Source organism: Bos grunniens, chromosome 19 (assembly GCF_055505025.1).
Source record: "Bos grunniens cultivar Pamir isolate PY7600 chromosome 19, Bosgru_T2T1.0, whole genome shotgun sequence".
Taxonomy (NCBI): Eukaryota; Metazoa; Chordata; class Mammalia; order Artiodactyla; family Bovidae; genus Bos; species Bos grunniens.
Window position 1 is genome coordinate 45,644,818 of NC_141183.1, and position 26,808 is coordinate 45,671,625.

Below are 26,808 nucleotides of genomic sequence, written 5' to 3' on the forward strand. Positions count from 1 at the left end.
CATTGACAGGCGGATTCTTCGCTACTAGGCCACCAGGGAGCTCCCAGCCGTAGGGTCTGGTCCACTTCTGGATGCCCAGCCTCTTGACATGCTGACTGAATGACTGTGGTCTCTCTGTACAGGATAGAACACCTGGGGCTCAACGTGGTGCTCCAGCTCCTGGTGGGGGTGCCTCTGGAGATGGTGCATGGAGCAACCCGCATTGGGCTTGTCTATGTGGCCGGTGTCGTGGCAGGTAGGCAGGTGGGCCCAGAGTTCATAGGGGTGTACCTCCCCAGGGCGGCTGATGAGACCCTGTGCCGTCAGGCAGGCCCCAGGCTTCCAGCGGACGCTCATCACCCAGGCTCCCGACTGCTAGGGTTCTCCTCCGGGTACCTCTCCCCACCTCCCCAGGGAGACCGGACGGGGATGCCACCCAGAGGGGGAGGCGTGTGATGGCAAAGCGGGTGGAGGGGTGTGATTTGGAGCCGGCAGACTGACCGAGGTTTCAGTCTCTCACTGCCGTGTTGTAGCCGTGTGAACTTGGGGAAATTCCTTACCTTCTCTTGGCGCCTGTTAAGCTTTAAGAGGGAACTAATGAGATCTGCCACAGAGAGTCGGACACAACTTAGCGACTGAACAACGAAAAGTGAGATATGCGTGCAGGATGTGAGGAGGGCGGGGCGAGGTGAAGAATGAAATAAAGCAAGGGTAATGAGATCCCAGGGGTGGGTGGGGGGGCCACCTGTACCCGAAGGGCAGTCTTGCCTCTGCCTGGGCTGGCCCTTGATTGACCCACTGCAAGCAGGAGATAGTCTGGCCCAAGAAGTCGTGAGCACTTGTGCCAGCTGGAGGAGTCTGGGCCCTGGCTGACTCAGCCCACGTGGCAGGTGATGCGTGTAATCACTGTGGCCTTGAGGACAGTGTCGCAGCTCCTGGGCCCCCGCCCCGGTGGGAGGGGAGGTGGACCGGGGCAAGGTGGGGAGAGCGGAGGAGATTTCTGCAGGAGTCTGCACCAACTGTGCTTCTGAACAGAGGAATCTCCCTGGTGATGTCTCCAACTTTATTGCTGGCTTTTTTCTTTACAAGGTTTGCTGCTTCAGCTCTTCACCTTGACAGCGGTGCCCAAGGGAGCTTTGCGTGTGTGTTTAAGTAAGATCTTAATCCTTTCTGAGTGGCATTAAAGCTGTCATCAGGAGAGCAGGGCAGCGTCGGCCTTGTAAACAGAGGGCAGGCAGGAACCCCGGGAGTGAGTGGGAGGGCTTCCGGAATCAAAGAGGGAAGGCTCCCACCCTGCCCGCCCACCCGTCCATCCCGGGAGAGGCTGGTCTGCTAGTTTGTAAAGCCTCAGCCTGGGAGGTTGGCCCAGCGCTGTTCTCCTTCACTCCTGGGCTGAGGTTGAAAACTTGGCCACCTTGGACAGCGCCCACACCAGCCTCTCTTCTCCCAGAATCCAGCACCTTCTGCATCCTTGAACAAAGGTCTGAGGAGCGTCTCTGTGCGCCAGACTTCCTCAGTCACCCACACACTCCTGAGCGTCGACATGCGGGGATTCAGAGCCACGTCTTCCATACCTACTCAGAGACCCAGATGGTTAATGGCGAGGAACAGGGAAATGCTCGTAACACTTGCAGTTAGTAGTCAATTAAGTGGGCGTGCCGGAGTAACCTAGAAGACAACACAGATTCAAGATGACTCAGGTCTCGTCCAAACCAGATGATGCCCAGCGGGGAAACAGTGCAGATATTACTTCCCAGGGACACCAGTGCAGAAGGGGTTGGTGTACAGGCAGAAGGGGGCTTGCCAGCTGAACCTGAGGGTGTGGGTCTGTACTGCAAAGCAAACGACGTGCACTGTCCTATTTGAGTCATTGATTCAGAGCAGAGGGCATTCTGGTCACCACATGTCACGCCATTGATCCCCAGGATTGAGCTGATTGATCCGCCTGCACCCTTTCCTCCTCCTCTGCTCTGTGTGTGCATCGCTCTTCAGAGAGGGGGTGCCGGTTCAGACAGTCAGGCTCTGACCAGATAGCCAAGTGCGTGTCCTGTGCAGGCTGTATTTAATCCCCGCAACAACCTCCTGAGGCAGGTACTATTACCCTTCACCTGTTACAGATACAGAAGTCAAGGCTTGGAGAAGGAAAGTGACTTGCCTAAGAAGATACAGTCATAAGTGGTGGAGCTGGGCTCCGATCAGGCTGTCTGACCCCAAAGGCTATGCTCTAACATGACCTTAGTGTTATGAGAACCAGAGGCAAGACTTATCCTTCATGCATGGAATTTATTGGAAACCAAGGGAGGTCATTGTTTTCATGTTAAAGATTTTTTGATGTGGGCCATTTTTAAAGTCTTCACTGAATTTGTTACAATATTGCTTCTGTTTTGGGTTTTGGTTTTTTGGTCGTGAGGCATATGGGATCTTAGCTCCCAGACCAGGGATCGAACCCACACCCCCTGCATTGGAAGGCGAAGTCTCAACCACTGGACCACCAGGGAAGTCCTCCAAGGCGGGGCAGTCTTCATAGACATTAAGCCCTGCTCTTTAATTCCTGCCCAATGAAAATATTCCAAATCCAAGGCCATCGCATTTTGTAACAATTATAACTAATCTCTGCTCAGCATGTCTGATGGTCCAGGCATGTGATAAAGGGTTCACGTGTATTATCTCATCACATTCGTCTGAAGTGGCTACTGACACCCCCATTTTATAGGCAGTTCAAAGAAGTGGAATCACCCTGTTTGCTCAGCCAAGAAATCCTAGAACTGTAGTAGAAACTTCCCCAAACCTGTGCTTCTAGCCAATGCTTGAAGCCAAGATGTATCTCACTTCTGCTAATGATTATAGGGCTGAATTTAAATACTTTAACATCCAGTCTTGGGACTTCCTTGGCAATCCAGTGGTTACGACTCTCAGCTTCCACTGCAGGGGAAATGGGTTGAATCCCTGCTCAGAGAACTTAGATCCTGTAAGCCATGTGGTTCGGCCAAAAAAATCAAAATAGCCCGATCTTTTCACTGTTTTGCCCAACTTTGATGATAAATTCTGTAGATCAGAAGCCATGGGCGCACCCCCCAGAGCCTAGCACAGGCTTTGGCACATGGCAAGCACTAAATGAGAGGGTACATACATAAATAAAGTTATACTGCTTAAAGGTAGGTGTTCTGGCAATTTTTATTTGGATTTGCTTTTCTTTAGCAACCAAGGGCGGAGAAGGTGATTGGCAACCCACTCCAGTACTCTTGCCTGGAAAATCCCATGGGCGGAGGAGCCTGGTAGGCTGCAGTCCATGGGGTCGCTAAGAGTTGGACATGACTGAGCGACTTCACTTTCACTTTTCACTTTCACGCATTGGAGAAGGAAATGGCAACCCACTCCAGTGTTCTTGCCTGGAGAATCCCAGGGACGGGGGAGCCTGGTGGGCTGCCGTCTATGGGGTCGCACAGAGTTGGACACGACTGAAGCGACTTAGCCGCAGCAGCAGCCGCAGCAACTAAGGGAGGTGCTGGAGGACACCTGCTTTAAATTTTCCAGGCTAAAATTATCACAGCTGTGCGTTATGGCAAAGTCGCCAGTTCATCACTGTGCTGGCATGGACCCAGGGTTTCGGGGAGTGGAAATTCATAGCCCTGACTAGCACTGGTCCTTTGGTTTGCTGCTGTGCAGAGGTGTGGCTTGCTTCTCTGTCTTCTACCTTCCTGACCTCCGTGGGTTCACACTGCATCCCATAGGTTTGTCAGGAATCCTCCCTGGCCCTGGCTTCCTACCCTGGAATGGCTTTGCTCTGTTGATATGCAGAGCAGCCCACATTTCTACTTGACTTCTCCCAGTCCCTCTGAAAATGAAAGTGTTAGTCACGCAGTCCAGTGTGACTCTTTGTGACCCCATGGACTGTAGCCTGCCAGACTCCTCTGTCCATTGAATTCTCTCCCACCAGACTTCTCTAACCATGGAATTCTCTCCAGGCAGGAATACTGGAGTGAGTAGCTATTCCCTTCTCCAAGGGATCTTCCTGACCCAGGGATCGAACCCAGGCCTCCTGCATTGTAGGCAGATTCTTTACCATCTGAGCCACCAGGGAAGCCCATAGTCCACGACTAATTTGCAGTCATTTAAGGAAAGTCTTTCTGCCACAAATGGAGGGCAAGTGGGTCCAGATCATTTCCTTCTAGATTCTTATATCAGTATTCAAACCCCAGACCCTGGATCTTAGGCCAAGGCTTTTATTATTGTATTTCTGATCTGGAAGGAACCCTGGAGGTCCCCTCCAGTGAATGGCAAACTTTACTCCCCATGTCTCACCCCCATTCAGCCTGAGCAGCTGTCTGCCCTCTGCTCTGTGGGATAGGGGTATAGGTCAGGTTTCTTTGAAAAGAGAGTCTTACTGCTCAAACATTGGACAGCCTTAGAACTAACCTCCTCATTTCACAGATATGAAAACTGAAGCCCAGAGAATTCAGGGGCTGTGTCCGAGGTCACACAAGTAGCCAGTCTCGTCCCCAGTCGACCATCCTGCCACCATCCAGACTGACCTGTGGCCCTGCCTGGGGTCAGGACTCCCATCCCTGGATAGGGTGAGGGAAAGGTCAGTGCATGGAGGCTGGACCCTGCCGCCTCCCTGCTCTGGTGGATCCCGCCGGTGAGGCCGAAGGAGCAGAAGCTGGGCCCATCTGCAGGGACTCACACGGAGGAAAGAGGCCAGCCTGGGAGCTTCCTCTGTCCAGACGGTAATTAAGAGGAGCCCAGCCCTGCAATGCAACCTCCTCCACCAGCCCCAGCCGGGAGCGTGGGAATCCTTTGTCATGCAGATCTCTGCTGGCCTGCAGGCCACCCTGAGATTTTTTTTTTTCCCCTCCTGTTATATAGGGTTGACCCCATGGCTCAGCAGTTAAAAAAAAAAAAAGTTATCTGACAATAGATCAATACCTAATTAAAGCCGAAGGGGAAGCATGAAAGGAGAGAGGAAAGATTTATAGTTGCCCTGGGAGGGGAGAAGGACTCGGGTGTTCTTAGTTCATGACAGTTTATGTTTTCCTTGAGAGATGACATCCCCCTGGAGACGAAGAACCTGTTGTGGGGAATCTCTTCCTGGTAGGATCACAATAAGCTCAGAGCCTTGAGAGCGATCTGGGGTGGCGGCAGCAAGCGATGGGGGGAGAAGGCAGATGACATTGCTGCTACCTCTCCAGGCCCAGGGTGTCAGGTACCCTGGTTCCCAGGCGGGCCCCAGCCTCTTCCTTAGGAGCTGACCCTCCACCCCCATAGGGCCTGCAGAACTTGGCCTTCTGCCTTGCCCTCCTCTCTCCACCCAGGCAGTGACTAATTGGCTCAGGAGCCTGCGGGCATTTTCCAGTGGTGATTTCTGCACACTCACCCTGCCAGCCACCTCTCATCCTCTGAGCCCTGAGTTCTAACTCCCAGTTATTTTTAGTCTCCTGTGTCCTTCCCTGGAAGCCAAAGCATTGATCACACTTAAATGAGACCAGAACAATGCATTGCCCATCTCCTCTCTGCCCAGCTTCCCTCCCAGGACCAAAGTTTCTCATCCTCCAGACCTAGAGTCTGTACCATTCCTTTCCCCCAGGGGGTATGACATCATCTTTCTTTCTTCCCTGGAACTTCTCAAGGACATTTTTCCTCCAAAGATGCTCAGCTCTAGAGATCCTGTTGGTCTGTTGCAGTTTCACTCAGTTGGAGGTGATGCATGGCAGGTTTCTGGGTGCTATTGAGAAAGAGTGAGGGTAGAGGGTGGGGATTGACAGGTTAGGGAGTGGCTGCTGGAGAGGCCAAGAGTACACGAGTTTTGTGTTAGGCAGGCCTGGACTCATGTCCTGGCTCCAGCCATTCCTACCAGGTGACTGAGGCCTCAGCCTCCTCATCTCTGCGATGAGGCTGTTAGCGCCCGCCTCAGCGAGTGGGCTTGAGGGTCACACAAAATGTTTGGCAGTTGTCTGACACATAGCACCCCATAAGGGTGGCAGTTTCAGCAAAACTACTGCTACCATTTTCTTGACATCGCTCAGAACCCTGAGATAGCACCCGGTGAGGCCAGATCACCAGGCAGATGGTCTGGGTTGGAGCTCTACTGTGGACAAGTCACTTCCCTCCTTGAGACTTTGCTTCCCAGTTGTAAAAGGAGAGGTTTGAACCAAATGGTCCTTTCGGTCGTAGATGAATCTTTCAGGAAGCTCCAGGGTGATGGAGCTTTCGCTCTGGAGTCTCAGCCCTGAGGCTGCAGCATCCCAGCGCCTGGGACTCGGGGTGGGGAGCGACTCCAGCATCCTTGAATTCTCCGTCTCTCTCTGTACCAGGGTCCTTGGCAGTGTCTGTGGCTGACATGACCGCACCAGTGGTGGGCTCCTCTGGAGGGGTGTATGCGCTCGTCTCTGCCCATCTGGCCAACATCGTCATGGTGAGCACCCCTGTCCCTGAAGTCCTTTCTTGGCCCACCCCACCCCTTCCCCGCCGTCACTGGGCCTGGATGTTAATCTACCGGAGTTGGGTTTTAGATTCTTTTCTGTGCTCCAGCCTGGGCTCGGAAAGCCCCAGGTGGCCTTGGCCAGTAGCCAAATTCAAGGAAACTTCCTCACCCTCTGCCGGGCCATTTCCAATGGGTCCCTTCTGTATATGATTCCAATTTTCTCCAGCCTGGCTTTGCCTGTCTCCCTATTCCAACTCTGCTACCCGGTGGCTTTAAAAAGTGAAAATTCTTGACCACTAGCACCCATCAAAATTGTAATTTGTTGTTTCTCATAGTTTGGTAAAAGTAAAGGGCCTTAAGGGCTTCCCTGGTGGCTCAGTGGGTAAAGAATCTGCCTGCCAGTGCAGGAGACACAGGTTTGATCCCTGATCTGGGAAGATCCCAAATGTCACGGAGCAACTGAGCCCGTGTGCCACAACTACTGAGCCTGTGCTCCAGGGCCCAGGAGCCCCAACTACAGAGCCCTCATGCCCTGCAGCCCCCACAATGAGAAGCTGTCACACCGCAACTACACAGTAACCTCTGCTCACCACAACCAGACAAAAGCCCCTGAAGCAGTGAAGACCCAGCACAGCCAAAATAAATAAAATTACAAATAAAGAAGTAAAGGGACCTTAGAGATGATCTCACCAAAATTCTCAAATAGGAAAGAAGGCCCCGACAGGTTAAATGATTTGTGCAAAGTCATAATCAAATTGGTGACAAAAATACGGTCTTGAGCCCACATCTCCTGGCGACCATTTAAGTGCCACTGTCCTCCACCAGCCCGTCACAGTGTCTGGACACCGTCATCCCGTTTCTCATGTCCTTCCTTCCCTTTTCCTGAAAGGCAATCTAGTGAACTAGCTAACAGCAGGGGCTGTTATTCAGCTTAGATCTGAATGGCAGCCACCTACTTCCTGAAGAGTGACCTTGAGCAAATGACTTCAGTGCTTTGTGCCTCAGTTTCTACATCTGTGAAATGGGATGGGGTGGGACGAATGAGATACAGTGAAAATAACCACTTGCTGTAAGTGTTAGCTTCATGCCTGAGCCCTCACAGAAGAGGCTGGGGTGGACTCAGAGTAGAGACAGGACCTTCAAGGCAAGAAGTTGAAAGCCATCTGATAGTCTTAGAGGAGGCCAAGGAAGACAGCTTCCTTGTTTTGGAAGCAGTCTGAAGTTTGGAGGCTGAAAGAGGAGTCGTTGGCAGTGCTTGGTTCACTCTGCCTGATGCCCCCCACACAGGCACAGCCCAGGTCTTACCTATCTTTTCCCCAGTGCCTGGAATAGGGCTGAACGCATGGCAGAGGGTACCCACTGAATCTGGGGGCAGGCGGGAAGGAAGAACCCGGGGTTAGGGGAGCAGGGACCGTGTCCAGGAAAGGAATTTCTCTTTGGGAGCCTCTTGTTCTCACTTTCCTCCCCCATCACTGTCTTCACCCACGTGGCAGATATTCAGATGCTCAGTTACAACAGTTCATAGAGTTCCTCAATTCCCCCACGTCTTATTTATTTTGCCTGCACTGCCAGGCATGTGGGCTGTTGGTTCCCGGACCAGGAATCAAATCCGCGCCCGCTGCAATGGAGTCTTAACCACTGGACCACCGGGGACTCTCCTCCATTTCTTCTTTATCACTGCTACTGTCAACTGTCCTGCTCCTCAACACGATTCCCTCTTTTTGCACCAAAGTCCCATTTGTACCCTGAGAGAGAAAGAGAGCTGCCGCAGAGGCTGGAAAACCCATGTGAGGGCGTGGCGGGGTGGGGGGCGGTTGGGGGCGGTAAGTGTGTTTACACACAGGGTGCGTGCCGTGGTCTGCTGAGCACCTGGGAGCCCAGGGCCGCCTCACGTGGCCCTTTAAATGGGTCGTTCTGTATCAGCGCCACCGCTTTCCCCAGACACAGCTTTTCCTCTGCTTTTCCTCTGAATTCTGCTTCCGCCACTCCCCCCTCCCCCTGCCCCAATTCCTTTCTGCAGGGGGAAGAAATGCCACCCTCCCCCAGCTGTTCCCCCCAGGATGTGTCTGTGTGGAAGGACATGAACCAGCACAGCTGAGAAGGGAGAGGCAAGCAGGACTTCATAACGATGCCCTGTTTCCACCCCTTGCCGCCACCTGGGAAGTAGCTCTGGTGTTCTCAGAAGTTCCCACTGTGAGAGCAGACCCAGGGCCCAGGGTGGGGCGTGGGGTTGAGGAGGGGGTATTTGAGAGCAGTTTTCTTCCAGTTTGTACTTCTTTCTGCAAGTAGCCAGTGGTGGTGCAGCTGAGCCCAGTGCTCTTCCAGAAGGACATGGCTTTCTCTGGCCAACAGGGAGCTTTGGGGTCCCCTGGAGCGTGACATTTGGTAGCCCTCCTTTAAAAAGCTGTGTGCTGTTTATTGGACAGTGAAGAATGCTCATTTCACTCGCTTCCTTCTTAGAAAGGTCAGTTTCTTTTCATCAAGAGGCTACCTTTACCCAAACTAGCTCTGTGCCCAGCGATTCGGAGATGCATTAGGACAAGCCAAATGAAATTGGTATTTCTGTGGGTCAGAAGCATTTCAACCTTGGCAGTTTGATGTGGCTCAGCCTAATAGATGACATATTTTTTCTCCCTAGAATGTTAGCAAACGTAAGAGGAGAGTTCTTTTTTTTTTCTTTATTTTTATTTTATATTGGTGCTTTCAAACTGTGGTGCTGGAGAAGACTCTTGAGAGTCCCTTGGACTGCAAGGAGATCAAACCAGTCAATCGTAAAGGAAGTCAACCTTGAATATTCATTGGAAGGACTGATGCTGAAGCTGAAGCGCTGATACTTTGGCCACGTGATGCAAAGAGCCGAGTCCTTGGAAAAGACTCTGATGCTGGGAAAGATAGAAGGCAGGAGGAGGAGGAGACAACAGAGGATGAGATGGTGGATGGCATCGCTGACTCAATGGACATGAGTTTCAGCAAGCTCTGGGAGATGGTGAAGGACAGTGAAGCCTGGTGTGCTGCAGTCCATGGGGTCACAAAGAGTCGGACATAACTGAGTAACTGAGTAACAAATAGTTGATTTACAGTGTCGTATTAGTTTCAGGTGTACAGCAAAGTGATTTACTTATATATATCCTTATTCTTTTTCAGTTCTTTTCCCGTGTAAGTTATTACAGGATACTGAGTAGAGTTCCCTGCGCTGCACACCAGGCCCTTGCTGATTATTTTGTATACAGTGGTGTATATACGCTTAGTGGGCTTCCCAGATGGCACTAGTGGTAAACAATCTGCCTGCCAGTGCAGGAGACTCAGGAGACATGGGTTTGATCCCTGGGTCGGGAAGGTCCCCTGGAGTAGGAGATGGCAACCTGCTCCAGTAATCTTGCCTGGAGAGTCCCATGGACAGAGGAGTCTGGCAGGGTACTGTCAATGAGGCTGCAGAGTCAGACATGACTGAGCGGCTGAGCACATACATTTAGACTGTTGATCTTTAATTCCAAAATGAAGATTTGGTCTGTGTGTATATACCCAATAAAGCACCTCACTGGAGCAGAAGGAGAAAGAGCATGCACCTGTCAGGAAATGTGGATTTGAGGTCTGGTATTACCATCTATTATGCTGTGAGTTCCTTAACTCCTTAGGGATTCTGTTCTCTCATCGGTAATCCTTTCTTCACAAAGTAGTTGTGAGAAAGACATGAAAAAAAATGCATGTGAAAATGTCGTTTATGTGGCAGATCGTCATCCTGGGAGATCCTGTAGGTATATGTGTGTTTATATTAGTCAGTTCAGTTGCTCAGTCGTGTCCGACTCTTTGCGACCCCATGGACTGCAGCACGCCAGGCCTCCCTGTCCATCAACAACTCCCGGAGTTCACCCAGACTCATGTCTGTTGAGTTAGTGATGCCATCCAATCATCTCATCCTCTGTCGTCCCCTTCTCCTCCTGCCCTCAATCTTTCCCAGTATCAGGGTCTTTTCAATGAGTTAGCTCTTCGCATGAGGTGGCCAAAGTGTTTGAGTATCAGCTTTAACATCAGTCCTTCCAATGAACACGTAGGACTGATCTTTAGGATGGACTGGTTGGATCTCCTTGCTGTCCAAGGGACTCACAAGAGTCTTCTCCAACACCACAGTTCAAAAGTGTTTATATATATATATTTTTTCTTTCTAACAATTTGTTCCTTTATTTAGCCTGAAACTTTTTATAAAGGTAAAAAATAATTTTAAGGATGAATATCATCATCATTTTATTTGAGCTCTTTTGATTTAAATTTTATTATTTTTCTTTATTTTCTAATTGAAGGATAGTTACTTTATAATATTATGTTAATTTCTGCCATACATCACCATGAATCAGCCATAGGTATACATATGTCCACTCCCTCTTGAACCTGCCTCCCTCCTCCCACCGTCCACTCCTCTAGGTTGTCACAGAGCCCTGGTTTGAGTTCCCCGAGTCATACAGCAAATTCCCAATGTCTGTTTTCGTATGGTAGTGTATATGTTTCCGTGCTTCTCTCTCGATTGGTCCCACCCCTGCCCTGGTGTCCATAAATCTGTTCTCTGTGTCTGCATCTCCATTCAGTTCAGTTCAGCTCAGTCGCTCAGTTGCTGCCCTGCGCATAGATTCACCAGTACCATCTTTCTAGATTCTATAGTGTGTCGTGTGCTTAGTCGCTCAGTCGTGTCCGAATCTTGCCACCCCATAGACTGTAGCCTGCTAGGCTCCTCTCTCCATGGGATCCTCCAGGCAAGAATACTGGAACGGGTTGCCATTTCCTTCTCCAGGGAATCTTCCAGACCCAGGAATGGAACCTGGGTCTCCTGCATTGCAGGCAGATTCTTTACCAACTGAGCTGGATCCTATGTGTATGCGTTAATATGTGATATTTGTTTTTCTCTTTTGGATTTATTTTACTCTGTGTAATAGGCTCTAGGTTCATCCACCTCATTAGCACTGACTCAAATGTGTTCCTTTTTATAGGTGAGTAATATTCCATTGTATGTATGTACCACAGCTTCTTTATCCGTTCATCTGTCAGTGGACATCCAGGTTACTTCCATGTCCTAGCTATTGTAAATAGCGCTTGAATGAACATCGGGGTGACATGTGTCTTTCTCAATTATGGTTTTCTCAGGGTGTATGCCCAGTAGTGGGATTGTTGGGTCATATGGTAGTTTTATTCCTATGTATATATTTTATACATATTCTTTAATTACAAATTCCACCGGATGTCTGCACAGGGAATAATCTGAAAATGTGTACTTTATGCTTCAGATACATAACAGAAAAATGTCGAACCCTCCTGTTCTCAGGACTGTACTTAAGTGAAAGAGTCTGCCTGAAATGAAAGCGTGTCCTATTTTTCATAAAAAAAAAAAAAAAAGCACTTTGAGTTTCAAAAAGCTTGTTTACATCTGGGGATTAAATCTAGAAAATATTTCAACAAACGATCTGGATGGCATTAAAGACCTGCAATCAGGACTTCTTATTTGAAATTCTAGAAGTATAAAGACGCACATAATTGAATAATTTATTAATTGCTTTTTGCTGCGGCCCATAGAGCAGACTTTCATTTTTAAGTATACAAGATATTTTCTTATACTTTGCCCCACTCAATAGATGTTTTTCTAAAACGTTTTGAGATCGAAATTTTCACAAATTGAACCGTACTGTCAAAGCACAGGAGAGATTGTTGTCTGAAAGTCGCAGAAGATTGCTGCGTTACAAGGTTCAGTTTATTAAGTAAAAAGCCTGCTGTAAGATTTTTACTTAATGACATCTAATTTTATCTGTGTCATGCTTTCTTGTTTCCTGTGTTGGGTTTTCTTGAAGTGATTTGACAAGAAGTTGTTTCCACTGGGGGTATGTAAAGCAGTCTGGGAACAGAACCTCCCGCCTGGGTTTCAGCCTGTGAGCTCTTAGCTGGTTGGATGAGCAAGATGCTGAGAGGCCTGGTTCCCGTCTTGTTTGCCGTTGGTGAGTTACCATCTCACCCTGCAAGGCTCTGGGAGAGAATGAAATTAAAGGGCCTGAAAAAAGTATATATTCCCCAGGGGCCTGCAGGCTTTTCAACATTTATAGCAGCAGCATGGCTGGCGCTGTGTGAGGTTTTTCCCCTTCTCCTGTTGTTTCACTGTGCTTATTTTATTGGAGAGAATAATGGGGAGGGGGCTGGGAGATGAGGCAGCTGGTGCAAAGGAGTGACTTTCTAGTTTAACCCGTCAGCTGCTGGGAGGCTGGTCACTTACTGACTGTTCACTCAGCTTTGGGGGGCAGCTGGGGGCAGCCGGCAGGGACAGACAGCACAGACAGACAGAACATAACCTTGCCTTGGAAGTGTGGGCAAACAGAGCCCTGGACTGGGAACCTTGTCAAGCTCGACCTTAACTCACTGTGACCTTGCCCTAGCCCTCCTTGACCCTCAAGTGCAGATGAGAGGGTGTGACTGGATCAGCTTGGCAGACTCCAGTATCTTCCGGAGCCAGGTATGGTGTGGTGGATGAGGCTGGCCCGGCGGGGGTGCTGGGGGGGCAGGGCAGCCATGTGGGAAAACTGGAGTTCCCTGGCTTCATCGAAGGTCATTGAGATTCTGCAGAATTTTTTTTTTTTAAGATTTTTTTTTTTTACTTTTTATACAATTTTTACAATTAATTCATTTGTTTTATTTGGGGCTGTGCTGGGTCTTTGTTGCTGCACACAGGCTTTCTCTAGTTGTGGTGCCAGGGCTTCTCTTACTGTGGATCTTGGGCTTTAGGGCCATGGACTTCAGTAGTTACGGCACACGGGCTTAGTTTCCCCGTACCATGCGGGATCTTCCCAACCCAGGGATCGAACTCTTGTCCACTGCATTGGCAGGAGAATTCTTAACCCCTGGCTTCCAGGTTGCGCAGTGGTAAAGAATCTGCCTGCCAGCGCAAGAGATGCAGTTTCAATCCCTGGGTTGGGAAGATCCCCTGGAGGAGGCTCCTGGAGTCAGATGGACTCCCTGCCTGTGGGAGTGGCAACCCACTCTAGTATTCTTGCCTGGAGAATCCCATGGACAGAGGAGCCTGGTGGGTGAGCGTCCATGGAGTTGCAGAGTCAGACTTGACTCAGGACACAGATGTGACTTGCATACTCCTTAACCACTGGGAAGTCCATTTTTGTACAATTTTAAAATGTTACTTTGCACTTACAGTTATTACAAAATATTGCCTATATTGCCTGTGTGAAACAAATCATCCCTGAGCCTGTCTTACCCCCAGTCGTTTGCACCTTACGGTCTCCTACCCCAATCTTGCCCCTTCCACTGGTTACACTAGTTTGTTTTCTGTATCTGTGAGTCTACTTCTCTTATGTTCTATTCACTGCTGCTACTGCTGCTAAGTCACTTCAGTCGTGTCTGACTCTGTGCCACCCCAGAGACGGCAGCCCAGCAGGCTCCCCCGTCCCTGGGATTCTCCAGGCAAGAACACTGGAGTGGGTTTCCATTTCCTTCTCCAATGCATGAAAGTGAAAAGTGAAAGTAAAGTCGCTCAGTCGTGTCCGACTCTTATCGACCCCATGGACTGCAGCCTACCAGGCTCCTCCACCCATGGGATTTTCCAGGCAAGAGTGCTGGAGTGGGGTGCCATTGCCTTCTCCGGTTCTATTCACTAGTTTGTTATAGTTTTTAGATGCCACGTATAAATGATATCGTACAGTATTGGTCTTTCTCTGACTTATTTCACTTCGCAGAGATTCTGAAGTTTTAAAACCGTTCTGCAAGGCAAGCTCACTGTCTTTGCCGCAGGTCTAGATACTATCAGACATTTAGATGGATGACTCTTACTGTGTTCCAGTCTGTGTTCTTTACACATATTAATTCATTTCACCTTCGTAACAATGAGGTGGGCTATGAGATACGTACTGTTACCTCAAATTTATAAACAAGGACCCTAGGAAAAAGGAATTCTGAGTCATCCCAGGGTGATCTTGCCAGACCAAAAATACAGACGGTACTTTTTAAGGCAAATCCCAGGTTGGACCCAGAGGGGTGAGGACCTCAGCTGAAGGAGAGCGTGACCAATACATTCTAAACTTACTTTGCCCCATAGTATCAGTCAGAACTCAGGGAAAGAGACATGAGGTAAAATATCCAGAGAGCTTTTATGAGGAAAAGGGATATTAGAAGTGTTCCATGTCACTTTTTTTTTTGAGAGTGTTCAGTACATTCATATCATAGTACGATACGAATCACCATCTATCTACAGAACTCTTTCCATTTTGCAGAACTAAAACTCTATACCCTTTTAACAACAACTTCCATTCCTCTCTCCCCCACCTCCTGGACTCCTCTGTACCTCCTATAAGTGGAATCAAATGCTCTTTGTCTTTTTGGGAGTGGATTATTTCACTTAGCAGCATAGTATCTTTAAGGTTCATTCCAGTTTGGGATGAGTCTTAACGTCTTTCCTTTTGAAGGCTGAGTAATATTCCACTGTGTGGCTAGCCCACCTTCTATTTCTCTGTTCATCTCTCCTTGGACCCTTGATTTGCTTCCACTTTTTTGGCTGTTGTGAATTACACTGCTGTGAATGTGGGTGTCACTTTTAAGAGAGAATGAAGAGCCATGGGTGGACATTACAGGGAGGCAAAGCCTGGCTGCACAATGGCAGGAAGAAATTTTCCGTGATTGTAACCCCTTCCTGGGGCTGCCCCAGGAGCTGGGGAGCTCCCCGTCACAGGGGCTTCTTGGCAGGGGTGTCCCTTTGGGAGGAGATGGCCCACCAGGTGACTCCCAAGGTCCCTCCCATCCTAAGGCTTCCTCATGGAGAGGAGCTGAGGGGCTACCCAACTTCAGCCAACTGAGCCAGCTTGGACTGGGTTGCCAGATCCAATGGACGGCACCAACTCCTGTTCTGTTCCCTGCCCCCAGCAAGAGTCCCCTGTGGGCAAACCCCAGCAGGGGACAACGTTGTCCTGCCATCTGCTTCTTAGTACAGAACATGTCAGCAAGCAGAGATCAGACTTTCCCACCTGAAGAGGGACCGTGTATCGCTCACCTCCCCCTTTTTTTTTTTTGGTTGCAGCATGTGGGATCTTTAGTTGTGGCACGTGGGATCTAGTTCCCTGACTAGGGATCAAACATGGGCCACCTACATTGGGAGCTCAGAGTCTTAGCCACTGGACTACCAGGGAAGACCCTCACTTAGCTTTTTGTGAGGAAGGACATGCTGATCATTGAGGAATAATGGGGAAGAGGGAGGCGAAGGGCAGAGAGCTGAATGTGGCAGGATTTCTGTCTTTGGGACAGCGTCCCTCCATTCCATTCGGTCCACTGAAGCTTCCATAGACATTGCTGTCCGTGCCAGTGTTCAGGAGCCCCGTCAGATTTCATGCATGGGTCCCCCTATTTCAGAGGAGTTCAAGATGTGCCCTTGAGCTGGGCCTGGGCCAGGGAGCAAAGGCAGGGGGAGGTGGGTGGGAGGAAACAGAAGCCGGGGCATCCCCACTTGCCTCCTCCCCCAAGACTGATGTTTTCCAGGGAGTTTCCGGGCTCCTTTCTGCTTCTGGGTAAATGGAAGGGAGCTTTGAAAGCACTGCAGGAGTGGCCCTCAAAGGAGCCCTGTGGCGAAGTCTTTTGTAAAGTGAACAGTCCTTTTGTAAGGTGAATAATTGTGCTCTGATTATCTGCTTTGGAGGTTCAGAGTGTTCAGAGATTCTCAGGGGAAAGAGGGATTTGTCTGAAGGCCATCTGGCCCACCCCGCTTCCAATGCTTGATTCTCTCAAGCACCCGCTCTGAGTGATGCGAAGCCCCCATGTGGACCCCTCTGTGATGGGAAACTCACCATCCCATGGATCATTCCATCTTTGGACAGCTCAGCTGATTAGAAATGGAAGCGTATCCTGAGCTTAAAAAGAAAAGTCTGTCTCTGAAGTTTTATCCATTGTCTCTGCTTACAGGTTACACTAAATATACCTTTTGCTTATGTTGACTCACTTGATAGCTGACCACAGTGAACTTGACCTCCCCCAGATCTTCTCCTCATTTGTTTCTCGAATGCAGGCTTTTGAGTTCTCCTATCGTCCTGATGGTTCTGTTTTGACTTGGCTTGCTTTGCTGGCCTGCATCGCTTTGTAACCATGAGACCTAGCAGCTGGGGCAACATTCAGATATCTATCTGTGTCGTGGAGACAGGGACTCGTGTCTCCCAGGATCTAGATTCTCTTCCTGTGTTGGTGCAGCTCCAGAGCTTTTATGACGGTACCAACCCCTAAAATGTCCAGGCTGTGCTGGTGCGATCTGGGACTGCGCCACAATCACTTCATTTAGGATTTAATAGAGATGATTTCTTTTTAAACTCCGTCTTTATTTTTATTGTACTCCAACTCTTTTAGCCTTTCCTTTGTTTACACATTTTCTTTTTTTAATTTTTAAAACTATTTATTTTTACATTTATTTGACTGTGCCAGGTCTTAGTTGAAGCATACAGGATCTTTAATTGTGGCATGCAGACTCTTAGTTGTACCATGCGGGATCTAGTTCCCTGAGCAGGGGGTGAACGCTGGCCCCCTGCATTGAGAGCATGGAGTCTTAACCACTGGGCCACCAGGAAAACCCCACTAATTTTATTTTTAAATTTATTTTTGGCCTCACTCTACAGCTTGTGGGATCTTAGTTTCCCGATCAGGGAACAAACCCAAGCCCTTGGCTGTGAAAGTGCGGAATCCTAACCACTGAACCACCAGGGAATTCCCAGAGATGACTTTTTTAAATGTCAGCTTTTCCTAGGCTGGCTACCTCTGCAGAGAAGTGGTCTGATCTGAAACTAATGAAACTCTCTCTCTTTTTTTTTTTTCCTAGAACTGGTCAGGCATGAAGTGTCAATTCAAGCTGCTGCGGATGGCTGTGGCCTTGATCTGTAGTAAGTTCTGATAGGGCTGGCTGGGGAAGGGGGGCCCTGTACCAGTCCTGGGGGATGTAGAGATGGCACAGTCCCTGCTCTTTAGGGACTTGTGGTCAAAAAGAGAAGGGAGACATGTCCACAGTGTGCAAAGAAGTGGGGGTTACAGGAGGGTCTGACCTCCAGTGCTGCTCCCTGACCTCTACTTTTCACAGACATAGACTGTGCAGAGAGGAAAGTCCACATAGAGAGGAGAGTCCACGTAGAGAGGAGAGTCCACGTAGAGAGGAGAGTCCACATGGGATAAGGCTGTAGCTCAGTGGTCAGATCAAGAAGAATAACCTTTGGGGGCTTTTATTCCTTTTGGTTTAAAAAAAATTCTGGTTTCAATATTTTTATTTAAAAATGTTTTTCCTTCCAGTTTTATTGAGATAAAATTGACACACGGCCCTGCATGAGTTACAGGTGTACAGCCTGATGATTTGACTTATATACATCACGAAATGGTTAGTACCATCAGCTTAGCAAACATCCGTCATCTCGTATAGATGCAGAATTAAAGAAATTGAAAAAAAAATTTTTTTCCTTGTGAGAGAAGTAATTTCTTAACCTTTTGGGTCACGGAGTCGATCCTTTGAGATCTCCTACTGGAAACTGAGGATTACTTTCCAGAAAAAGGCACATATGGGCAAGCTCACATGGGCGTGCACACACACACATACACACACTCTAAAACTTGCAGTTTAGCAGGCTCACGAGCTATAGCTAATCCATGAACCCTTGTGAACAGGTGTGATAAGGGCCTTCGTTGAGAGAAGCCAGTCTACCTGCAAAGGACATTTTGAGTGTGAAAGACAAGACAGGTGTTCACCAGGTAGACAGGATGCAAGAGGCCACTTCAGGTGCCGCAGAAACAAAGATGCAGAAGAGTGAAGGGTAATGGCTGGCAAGTTGGTTAACAAAACTGACCCATGAGGTTTAGGACTGTGTGTGATTGTGTAAGAGATCACTGGAGTCAGACCATGGAGGGATTTAAATGCAAAGAGAAAAACTGGGCTTCATTCCCGGATGCACTAGGAGGCCAGTGAGGGGCTTTAAATGAGGGAGATGTTTACAATTTTGAGTTTTCAGTGATTCATCAGATTGCAGTGTGGAGGGGGAGGTATGTGCAGGGGATAAGACCAGAGGCCAAGAGGCTCATTCTGAGATGGAAAGAGATGAGTCTGAACAGAATAGAGAAGAGGGACACACAAACTCTCATTCAGTTCCCAGAACATGGCTATGAAGAGCGGATTGTTTTTAGGCTCAATTTACAGGCTCAGAACATGAAGGTCACCCCCCTACAGGTGGTAGAGGCAGAATTCAGAGTGAGCCTGTGCCGTCTCTAATGCCCTGCACTTTTGCCAGGCTGGGCAGGAGCTCCGGGACTATCTCTGTCTGGGTCAGCCACTTGGTTTGTGGGGAAGAGGAAAAACTGAGCCAGAACAGAAATGGAACGGATAAGGGGCCCAGGTGGGCTCCATTTAAATCCACTTCCACATCCTTTGTACCCCATGGCTTTCAGGATCCTCTGATCTCTGTTTCCTGGATGGCGTTGGAGGATTTCTAATCCCGGAAAGGACCTTCCAGCTCTAAAACTCACAGAATCTTTGAATCAGGGTCTGGGGGCGGCAGGGGGTTGGGAGAGGCTATGGGAGGCAGTGGGCTAGGAGCTAGGGGGAGCATAGCTTCCTCATCTTCTCAGCCTGAATTTGTCTGTTTGTAAGAAAGGGAGCAGAGTCATGAGTCTTACAGTTTAAAAGAATACAACCTGGGGACTTCCCTGGTGGACCAGTGGTTAAGACTTCTCCTTCCAGTGCAGGGGCTGCAGGTTAGATCCCTGGTTGGGGAGCTAAGATCCTACATGTCTCCTGGCAAAAAAAAAAAAAAAAAAGAAAAAACAGAACATAAAACAGAATTGTAACAAATTCAATAAAGACTTTAAAAAATGGTCCACATAAAAATTTTTTTTAAATAAAATAATCTAACTACAAGCATTATAAAAACTAAAATGCAATTTTGGAACTGAGACCAATGTCACTCCAACCTCCCTTGTGGACTGCAGGGCCTGCAAGGGAAAGGGCAGGAAGACGCCTTGGCACCCGGGGAGGCAGGAGGAGGTAAGGATGTGTGTCCCTTGCCACTCCGTTTCTGCCATCTATTGGCCATCCCTGGGGTTGCAGGGCTCAGGCCTGGAAGCTTAGGCAATTCCCCGGGGAATGGACATCCTTGGAGGTGCTGGCATCTCTGGGGTGGTTAGGGTGGAGAGAGGCACCCTGGTTAATTAAATGGTAACCTAACAAGGTTCTTTGGGTGATAGGTAATAAAATGGCACTTAACCCTTCAAGAGAGCACGTCCCCATTGAATTGGCCAAGCTGAGTTTGCACAAGAAGGATGGATTGGAGAGCAAGATGGGGGCATTTTAGATTCTGACATTCTAACACTTTGTTGAGATTATTTATTTCCGCTCCTTCTTTGCCCTTCTCTCCCTTCATCGCTTCCTTTCAACCATAAAAGCACCAGTTCTGAGGGTTCTCCAGGGTTTAGAGCTAGTACATGAAGACACTTAGTAGACTGTAAAGGTCTCACACATAATGAGATTCTTATTGATGTCCCAGCAGTGTAGCCTGGTATGTAGAGTCTGAGACTATACAGATGGGGGGACTGAGCCTCCAGCACTCATGACTGCAGGGGTGCAGGCCCTTTGGGCTTCTGCACAGAGCTGTCCCCTCGGCCTGAAGCGCTCTTCTTAAGGTCTTCTCTCTCTTTTTAAGATTTTTTTCTTGATACGGACTATTTCTAAAGTCTTTATTGAATTTGTTACAGTATTTTGTATTTTTGAATTTTTGGCCACGAGACCTGTGGGCTGTTAACTCCCTGCCTTGAAAGGTGAAGTTTTGACCCGTGGACCACCAGGAAGTTCTGCGTCTTCTCTTGATATTCAAGTGTCCCTCCTGTGGGAAGATTTGGCCTGATTCTCCAAACCAAACAATCCCCTTCCTGAAACACAGCCTTGATTTTAAATCACCTATTTTTTTCTTCCCGTAGGGTTTCTTTTGGGCTTCCCTGATAGCTCAGTTGGTAAAGCATCCGCCTGCAATGTAGGAGACCCCAGTTGTATTCCTGGGTTGGGAAGATCCGCTGGAGAAGGGAAAGGCTACCCACTCCAGTATTCTGGCCTTTTACCGGATTATCTTACTATGTAATTATATGCTGGTTGGTCGCCAGATTCTGTAAGCCCTGGGAGAACAGTAGTGTGTCTGCCGTCTTCATGATTATATGTCCAGTGCACACAGCAAACCGTGCTTGGCCTGTTGGGTAGTGAAAGAATTAGTGGCTGGATGACTGGGTGGCTGGCTGGAGTGCAAGACCTCTCGTTCAGCTCCCGCCCTGTGCCCTCTGGTGACCTGTCTGTGCTTCCTCCCCTTGCAGTGAGCATGGAGTTTGGACGGGCCGTGTGGCTGCGGTTCCACCCGTCAGCTTACCCTCCCTGCCCTCACCCGAGCTTTGTGGCGCACTTGGGTGGCGTGGCTGTGGGCATCACCCTGGGTGTGGTGGTCCTGAGGAACTACGAGCAGAGGCTGCAAGACCAGTCGCTGTGGTGGATTTTTGTGGCCATGTACACCGTCTTCGTGCTGTTCGCTGTCTTCTGGAACATCTTTGCCTACACCCTGCTGGACTTGAAGCTGCCGCCACCCCCCTAAAGGCCTGAAGGACCGTGGTCCAGGAGAGGAGGGAGAAGCAGCATCAGCCAGGAGCAGCCGTATTCTTTTTCTCATCACCAGCTCAGTGAGGCCAGAGAGGAGAGGACAAGAGATGCTGGGCTGCTGTAACATTTGTGTTCAGATCTGAACAGACAGTGGAGGCCTTTTTCTGAAGGCACCCGTTGGAGGAATTGGATGTGGCTTCTGTAGTTTTTCTAGATTGTTCTGAGGACCTCGGGCCAGGGCGAAGGCCTGGGGTGACGTGAGAGTGGCTGTCCCCTCGGGCTGGGCATGTCCCATGTGTTCAGGGACACAGACTGGGTAGCAGCCTTCTCCTTCATCCGCCACCCAGAGGTGCCTAAGAGTGTAAGGAAGGCCCGCGGCTTCTAGTCATCCAGTAGCCAGGCAGGCCGTGTCCAGCCCAGAGGTCACTATGGGGCCAGGATGTGTTCCCTCCATAGCTATTGGGTATGGAGCTCTGGAGTGGAAGGGGGCCTGGTGGTGGAGGATGGTCAACTTTGGTCTCGGCTGGGGGGACCCAAGACGCCCTCCCATGCCTGTTGGTGGGCACTGGGGTGCCCACCAGTGGGGCTCTCTCTCAGGCCTGGAGAGCGCAGAGGGAGATCCTATAGCTCCAGGCTCCCCCTTCCCTGCTCCCTTGCCCTCGGGGTACCTGTGAGAGGAGCCTGAGAGGGAGGCAATAACTTTGTTCAGGGCTTCCCTAGTGGCTCGGGTGATAAAGAATCTGCCTCCTGTGCGGGAGACCCAGGTTCGATCCCTGGGTCGGGAAGATCCCCTGGAGAAAGGAATGGCTACCTACTCCAGTATTCTTGCCTGGAGAATCCCATGGACAGGGGAGCCTGGTGGGCTACAGTCCGTGGGATCACAAAGAGTCGAACAGGACTGAGCAACTTTCACTTTCACTCCCCTCCACTCCGCCCTTGCCCTCCCCACCCCCAGTGCCAGTGGGGAAGGGAAGGGTATCAGCTTCGGACTTCTCCCGGGTGCTGACGTCTCACACCAGTGTCTGGACATCCAACCCCTTTTGTTCAGGGTCTTTTCCTCCCCTTCCACTGCCCACAGCCCCCAGTGTGCCTGTCCTCTGCTTACAGAGCCAATGTTCTGGTACATGTGTATGTGTGTGTGTGTGCATGTGTGTGTGTGCACATATATGGTTTGGTGGGCAGATGCACATGTGATGGGAAAGATGATGTGAGGCCAGCTGGAGGCTGCAGAGGAAACCTGCAGAGGGCAGGGGCTGTGGGGGAGTCCGCCTGAGAGGAAGGGGACACTGAGAGATAGGAAACTCCCACCCCCTTCTTCCCCATCCCCGTTCCTCTCTGGTGCCTCCCTGAGACTCCCTGACCAGTGGGAGACATGCTGCGGTGGAGGGAGACCTCCGCCCTTCCAGGGACCTTGAGGATGCTGAGGTTTCCCTCCCCTTTGCCACGTTCTGCTCTGACTCCTGTCTAGAGGAGCCTTCCTGTCTGAAAAGATTCTGTTGTGTCTCCCTTAGGAGGGAGGGAGCTTTGGGGGTGCAGGAAAGGCTGGAGCAGGAATGTTGGGGCCTTTTGAAGTTGGGGGCACAGGGATTCCAATTCAGACAGGAAACTGCTCCTGGAGAAGAATTAGTGGGTGCTTGAGGGAATATCGCAGGCAAGGAGGACAGCCCATGGATGCTCAGAGCCGGGAGGACACATGGAGATGGTCAAATCTGCGCCCCCACCCCAAAACAAGTGGCAGAACAGGGCTGAGGCAACAATCCCCTGCAGGAGCTGGTGCCCACCCCGTGGGGAGGGTGTGGGGAGGATGGCCTTTGATGAACTGTGTCTCTTTATGCTGCCCTGGGAACTCCCTACACTGACAACCCAGAGGGCTGTGTTCCTGCAGGAATGGGGCCGCCACAAGCCTGTCAGAGCCCTTACATATGCTAAGGTCCAGAGTCAGCCAGGCCAGGTATTCACGGGTCTTGGGCCACTGTGATCACCCATAAATGGGCAGGGTCTTCCTACCCCACGACACCCCTACTCACCCCCGGGCTATGCCAAGCCCTTCCCTGTCTTGGCCCAACGATAGATTGTTCTGGTCCCCACATAGGGCTCCCGAGGTCATGCTGCACTTGTGTCAATGCTGTGCTAAGGACACCCTGGCAGGATGGCCCCGGGTGTTTGGCTGAGCCGTGCCAGTCTGTCCCTGCCAGCCATCCTCCACCCTCCTGAGGGCCAGGTGTGGTTGAAAGAGTGAGCTTCTTAGGAGAGGAGACTCTGAGCTGGAAAGGAGGCCAAGAAGACGTGGGCAAAGATGGGGGTGGGAGGGGCTCTGCTGTGGACTGCCACCCCTGCTAACCCTGAGTGATGCTGTCCCTTCTGGGAGCGACAGAGGCTGCTTGTGCTCTGCTGGGAGGCAGGGCATCGCCTCTGTCCTGGCACCTGAGCACTCTGGGATGTGGTGGAGGAAGTGGAGACACTTCTGCCTTTATCTGGTATGGTCTGGAGCTGGGGGCTTCCGCTCTCAGACGTGGGAAGACTGTGAACTGGAAGAGTCTAGAAAGCCCATCAGGGAAGCACCCAGTTCCTTCAGGGCTTCAGATGGAAGCTTGTTACTGAGGACTGCATAAGGCAGAGGTGTGGAGTCTTGCCCTGCGAGGCCTGGGATACACTAAGGGCTCCTTCTCTACACCCCGCACCGCCGGCCCCAGCTGCTCCTGGTCCACAAGCAACCTCGAAGTTCTTTGTTGTGCTCAACGCCCACCTCCGCCGCCTCTCCCGACCACCACGTCCAAGCAGGACCACGCAGTGGTGGCAGGAGTCACTTCAGACGCTCCAGATCTCCAGCCCAGGGCCGGCAGACAGCTGTCCGGTAAGGTTTACTTCTGGGGGTCTGGCTTCCTCCCGGGCAGGTCCTCTGTTCCCACATTCCCTCCTCATCCAGTATGGCCACCTGACCGGGTGCTGAGAAGCAGAGGGTGGAGAGAATCTTCAGGCTGTGGAAGGTAGTCAGCCTTTTATCCACAGGCTTCAGAGGCTGAAAACTGAAGGTTCCCCTAACAGCAGCCCCAGACTCACCCTCTCCTTACATGGAAGAGGAATCACAGAAACTCGGGAAAGGAAAACGACCTTCCAAGGAGAAATTTCATTTTAGTGACACCACTCATCATTAGTTTTTTAATTAGGAAAAGCTCCTGGATGAGACGCTTTTGCCAGCTCACAGGGTTCTCAATTTCCATGAGAACCATTCTTGCCCAGAGGATTAGGGGAGTCCATGCTCACCAAGCCTGGATCTCCCTGCAGTGTCCAGTTTCGTTTGCAAATAATGCTGATTCCCAGGTGCAGTGGAAAACCCTTTCCTGGCATCATTCATGTTCCCAGTGCTGGCCGGAAAGCTCCAATATTCCTCTGCCTTAAAAAACTGCCCAGCCCAACACCTGTCTCCCTGCCCCCAGGACTGGAGTAGGTGGAAAAAAAAAAAAACCACAAGCTGCAGTGTTTGTTTCTAAATATTTTTGTATCGTGTACATTCTGTATATTTTTGTTGTAACATATTATTTGAGCACAGATTCCATTAAAGATTTTTTTTTTTCTTTAAGTCATTGGTTATACAGTTATTCTCACCAGTTTCACCAGTTACTCGGGAAGGGCTGGCATTGGAGCCTGTTTCATCTCGGTCTGGGTTAGGGTTGGGGAGGCAGAGAGGGTGGCCAACAGTGGGGGTGGGTCTGTGATGTATGCCGTACGGATGGGGCATCCGTGCTCAGCACTGGTCTTTCCGGCTTGGTAGTTCTTAGCCTTTCTTGAATACAGTTCTTTTGAGTGGTTGATGGAAGCTATGATTATTCTTCCCATAAAAATGCACAGATAGACAATTCTATGTATAATTTAGAGGGAAAGGGCTGTGAATAAGGAAACTCATCTAGGGTTTCAGGTCATGAACCTTTGTGCCAGCTGTCCTGGTGGGTGCCTGGCCTTCCCCTTCCACTCTTACACTGTACCCCAGAGAGCTTAATATTCTATTATTATTGGATGAGTCTTCTTCAAAATATCCTAGATACTTCCTTCATTACCCCAATAGCCTAGTCTTTAGGTCTTTTCTTTCTTGTCATGCAGGATCTTAGTTCCCTGACTAGGGATTGAACCCATACCCTCTGCATTGGGAGCATGGAGTCTTAACCGCTGGACCACCTGGCAAGTCCCTAGGTCTTTCTAGGGGCTGTCAGCACCCTGATCCTAAAAAAGAAATAGGAATGTCCTTGGGGTAAAAGAGCATGGACAGTTCACTTACAGAAGGGGAAAAATAAGAGGAGAGCAAATGTTAAAGGTAGTCTGGTGCTTGGTATGTTTAATAATCAAGTGGGCTTTGAGTGGGTGAAGCCTGAGAAACCATTCTCACCAGTTTCTCTAAGCTAATGGCAGTGTATGTGGTTTGGCCATTCACAGCTTTCAGTGGAGGATTAAACTACCCTGTTAAAATTCAGGGTATGGGAGTTGTTTCTGATCATGTTTTCACATCAGTTTCTTGTGTATCATTTAGAAATATTTCTACATGCTTTCTGGGATGGCAGAAGTCATCCCAGAGCAAATTTTAGGGCATGGTTCAGGCTCAAGATCTAGGATCTGTTTGGAGTGTGGGGAACAGAGTCCTGTCAGCAGCCGTGGTCCCGGGACTCGGTTCCCAAAGGTAAGCTCCCTGGCAGCCGGCAGTCGTTAAACCAGCTTTGCCTCTGACCTCCTACCACTCTGCTCTTCACTCTTGCTTCCTCCCTTCCACCAGCTTCTCATTCTTCCTATAACTTAAAACTGATAATAGGGTAATTATACAGACCACTTAGTGGGTACCTACTCTGTGCCTGGGCACTGGGCGAGGCACTTTCAGTCTTATTTAATTGCACAGCTACTTGAAGTGGGTATAAGTACACCCATATCTACCCACGAAGGGACAGCCTAGAGAAGTTCAGTAACTTGCCAGTAGGATCGCAGCCAAGACGGCCTGGTTCCAAAGTTCCTGTGCTCAGCCCTCGGGTGTTTGTATAGAACTTTAAGGACACTTAAGTTTGTAGAAGTGTCAGGGCGTTTGTTTAAAGATCCAGTCTCGTTGCCCTTGGCCTGGGGCCATCTGGTCACAGTCCTGAACCTTGGCGTATTTGCTTGGTGTTCACTTAACAGGATCTCCACTTTGTCAGCCCTCCCAGAAGTAGTTCACAAGAAAACTCACAGCTATCAATTCATTACTGCTCCCTATCACTGCCCCACCAACCCTGACTTCTGAAATCTAGCATTTCCGCCAACTTAGAGAGATATGAAGTCTGTGAGGCACATTTCAGAAGTTTAGCGGGTATAGGACTGGAGCTGCCCTCTTAGGCCTCCAAGTGGAAAGACTTCGTTGAAGCCAGTGGGGTTTCCATGACAGAGAAGACTCATGGTTAGGAGAAAGGTAGTCCTGGTAACTGAATCTTATTTCTGAGACGTTTGCAGGCTTTCCTGGCATTTGGTGTAAGTACTCCTCTGGTAAAGGACAGGCATTCTGTCATGGTTAATAATGAATGAGAGTGAAAAGAATTGAGTCGGGCCATTGAATTAGACAGGTGTAAGCATACTGGACGATGAATAAAACACTGTGATGGAAATTGCTCATATAGTCTGCCTAATGCCTCCTGCAGGTTGCAGAAAGATGTCTCCTAGCAGGCAATTTGATTTTTTTCAACAAATTCCTTAGCCAAACAAGTATAATTTCCCTCAAAACTTGCTGTGAATTAATAAAAATGTCAGACTGGAGAATTGAGCTCACTGAATAAAAATGACTGTG

General features: G+C 49.7%; 1 protein-coding gene across 3 annotated transcripts in view; it reads left to right on the forward strand.

Moving 5' to 3' along the window:
* Window positions 1–24,594, forward strand: part of RHBDL3 (rhomboid like 3) — a 55,380-nt gene extending 30,786 nt beyond the window's left edge. For 2 of the 3 annotated variants that reach the window (XM_086360253.1, XM_086360252.1), the window contains 4 exons: window positions 123–235; window positions 6,291–6,391; window positions 17,226–17,286; window positions 20,738–24,594. In XM_086360253.1, coding sequence (XP_086216379.1) covers window positions 123–235; window positions 6,291–6,391; window positions 17,226–17,286; window positions 20,738–21,009 — 547 coding nt within the window. In that variant the 3' untranslated portion in view covers window positions 21,010–24,594. Of the gene's footprint in view, window positions 1–122; window positions 236–6,290; window positions 6,392–17,225; window positions 17,287–17,686; window positions 17,772–20,737 lie in introns of all 3 variants that reach the window. The other variant, XR_015148230.1, reaches the window with a different exon arrangement.
* The last annotated feature ends 2,214 nt before the right edge of the window (window positions 24,595–26,808 follow it).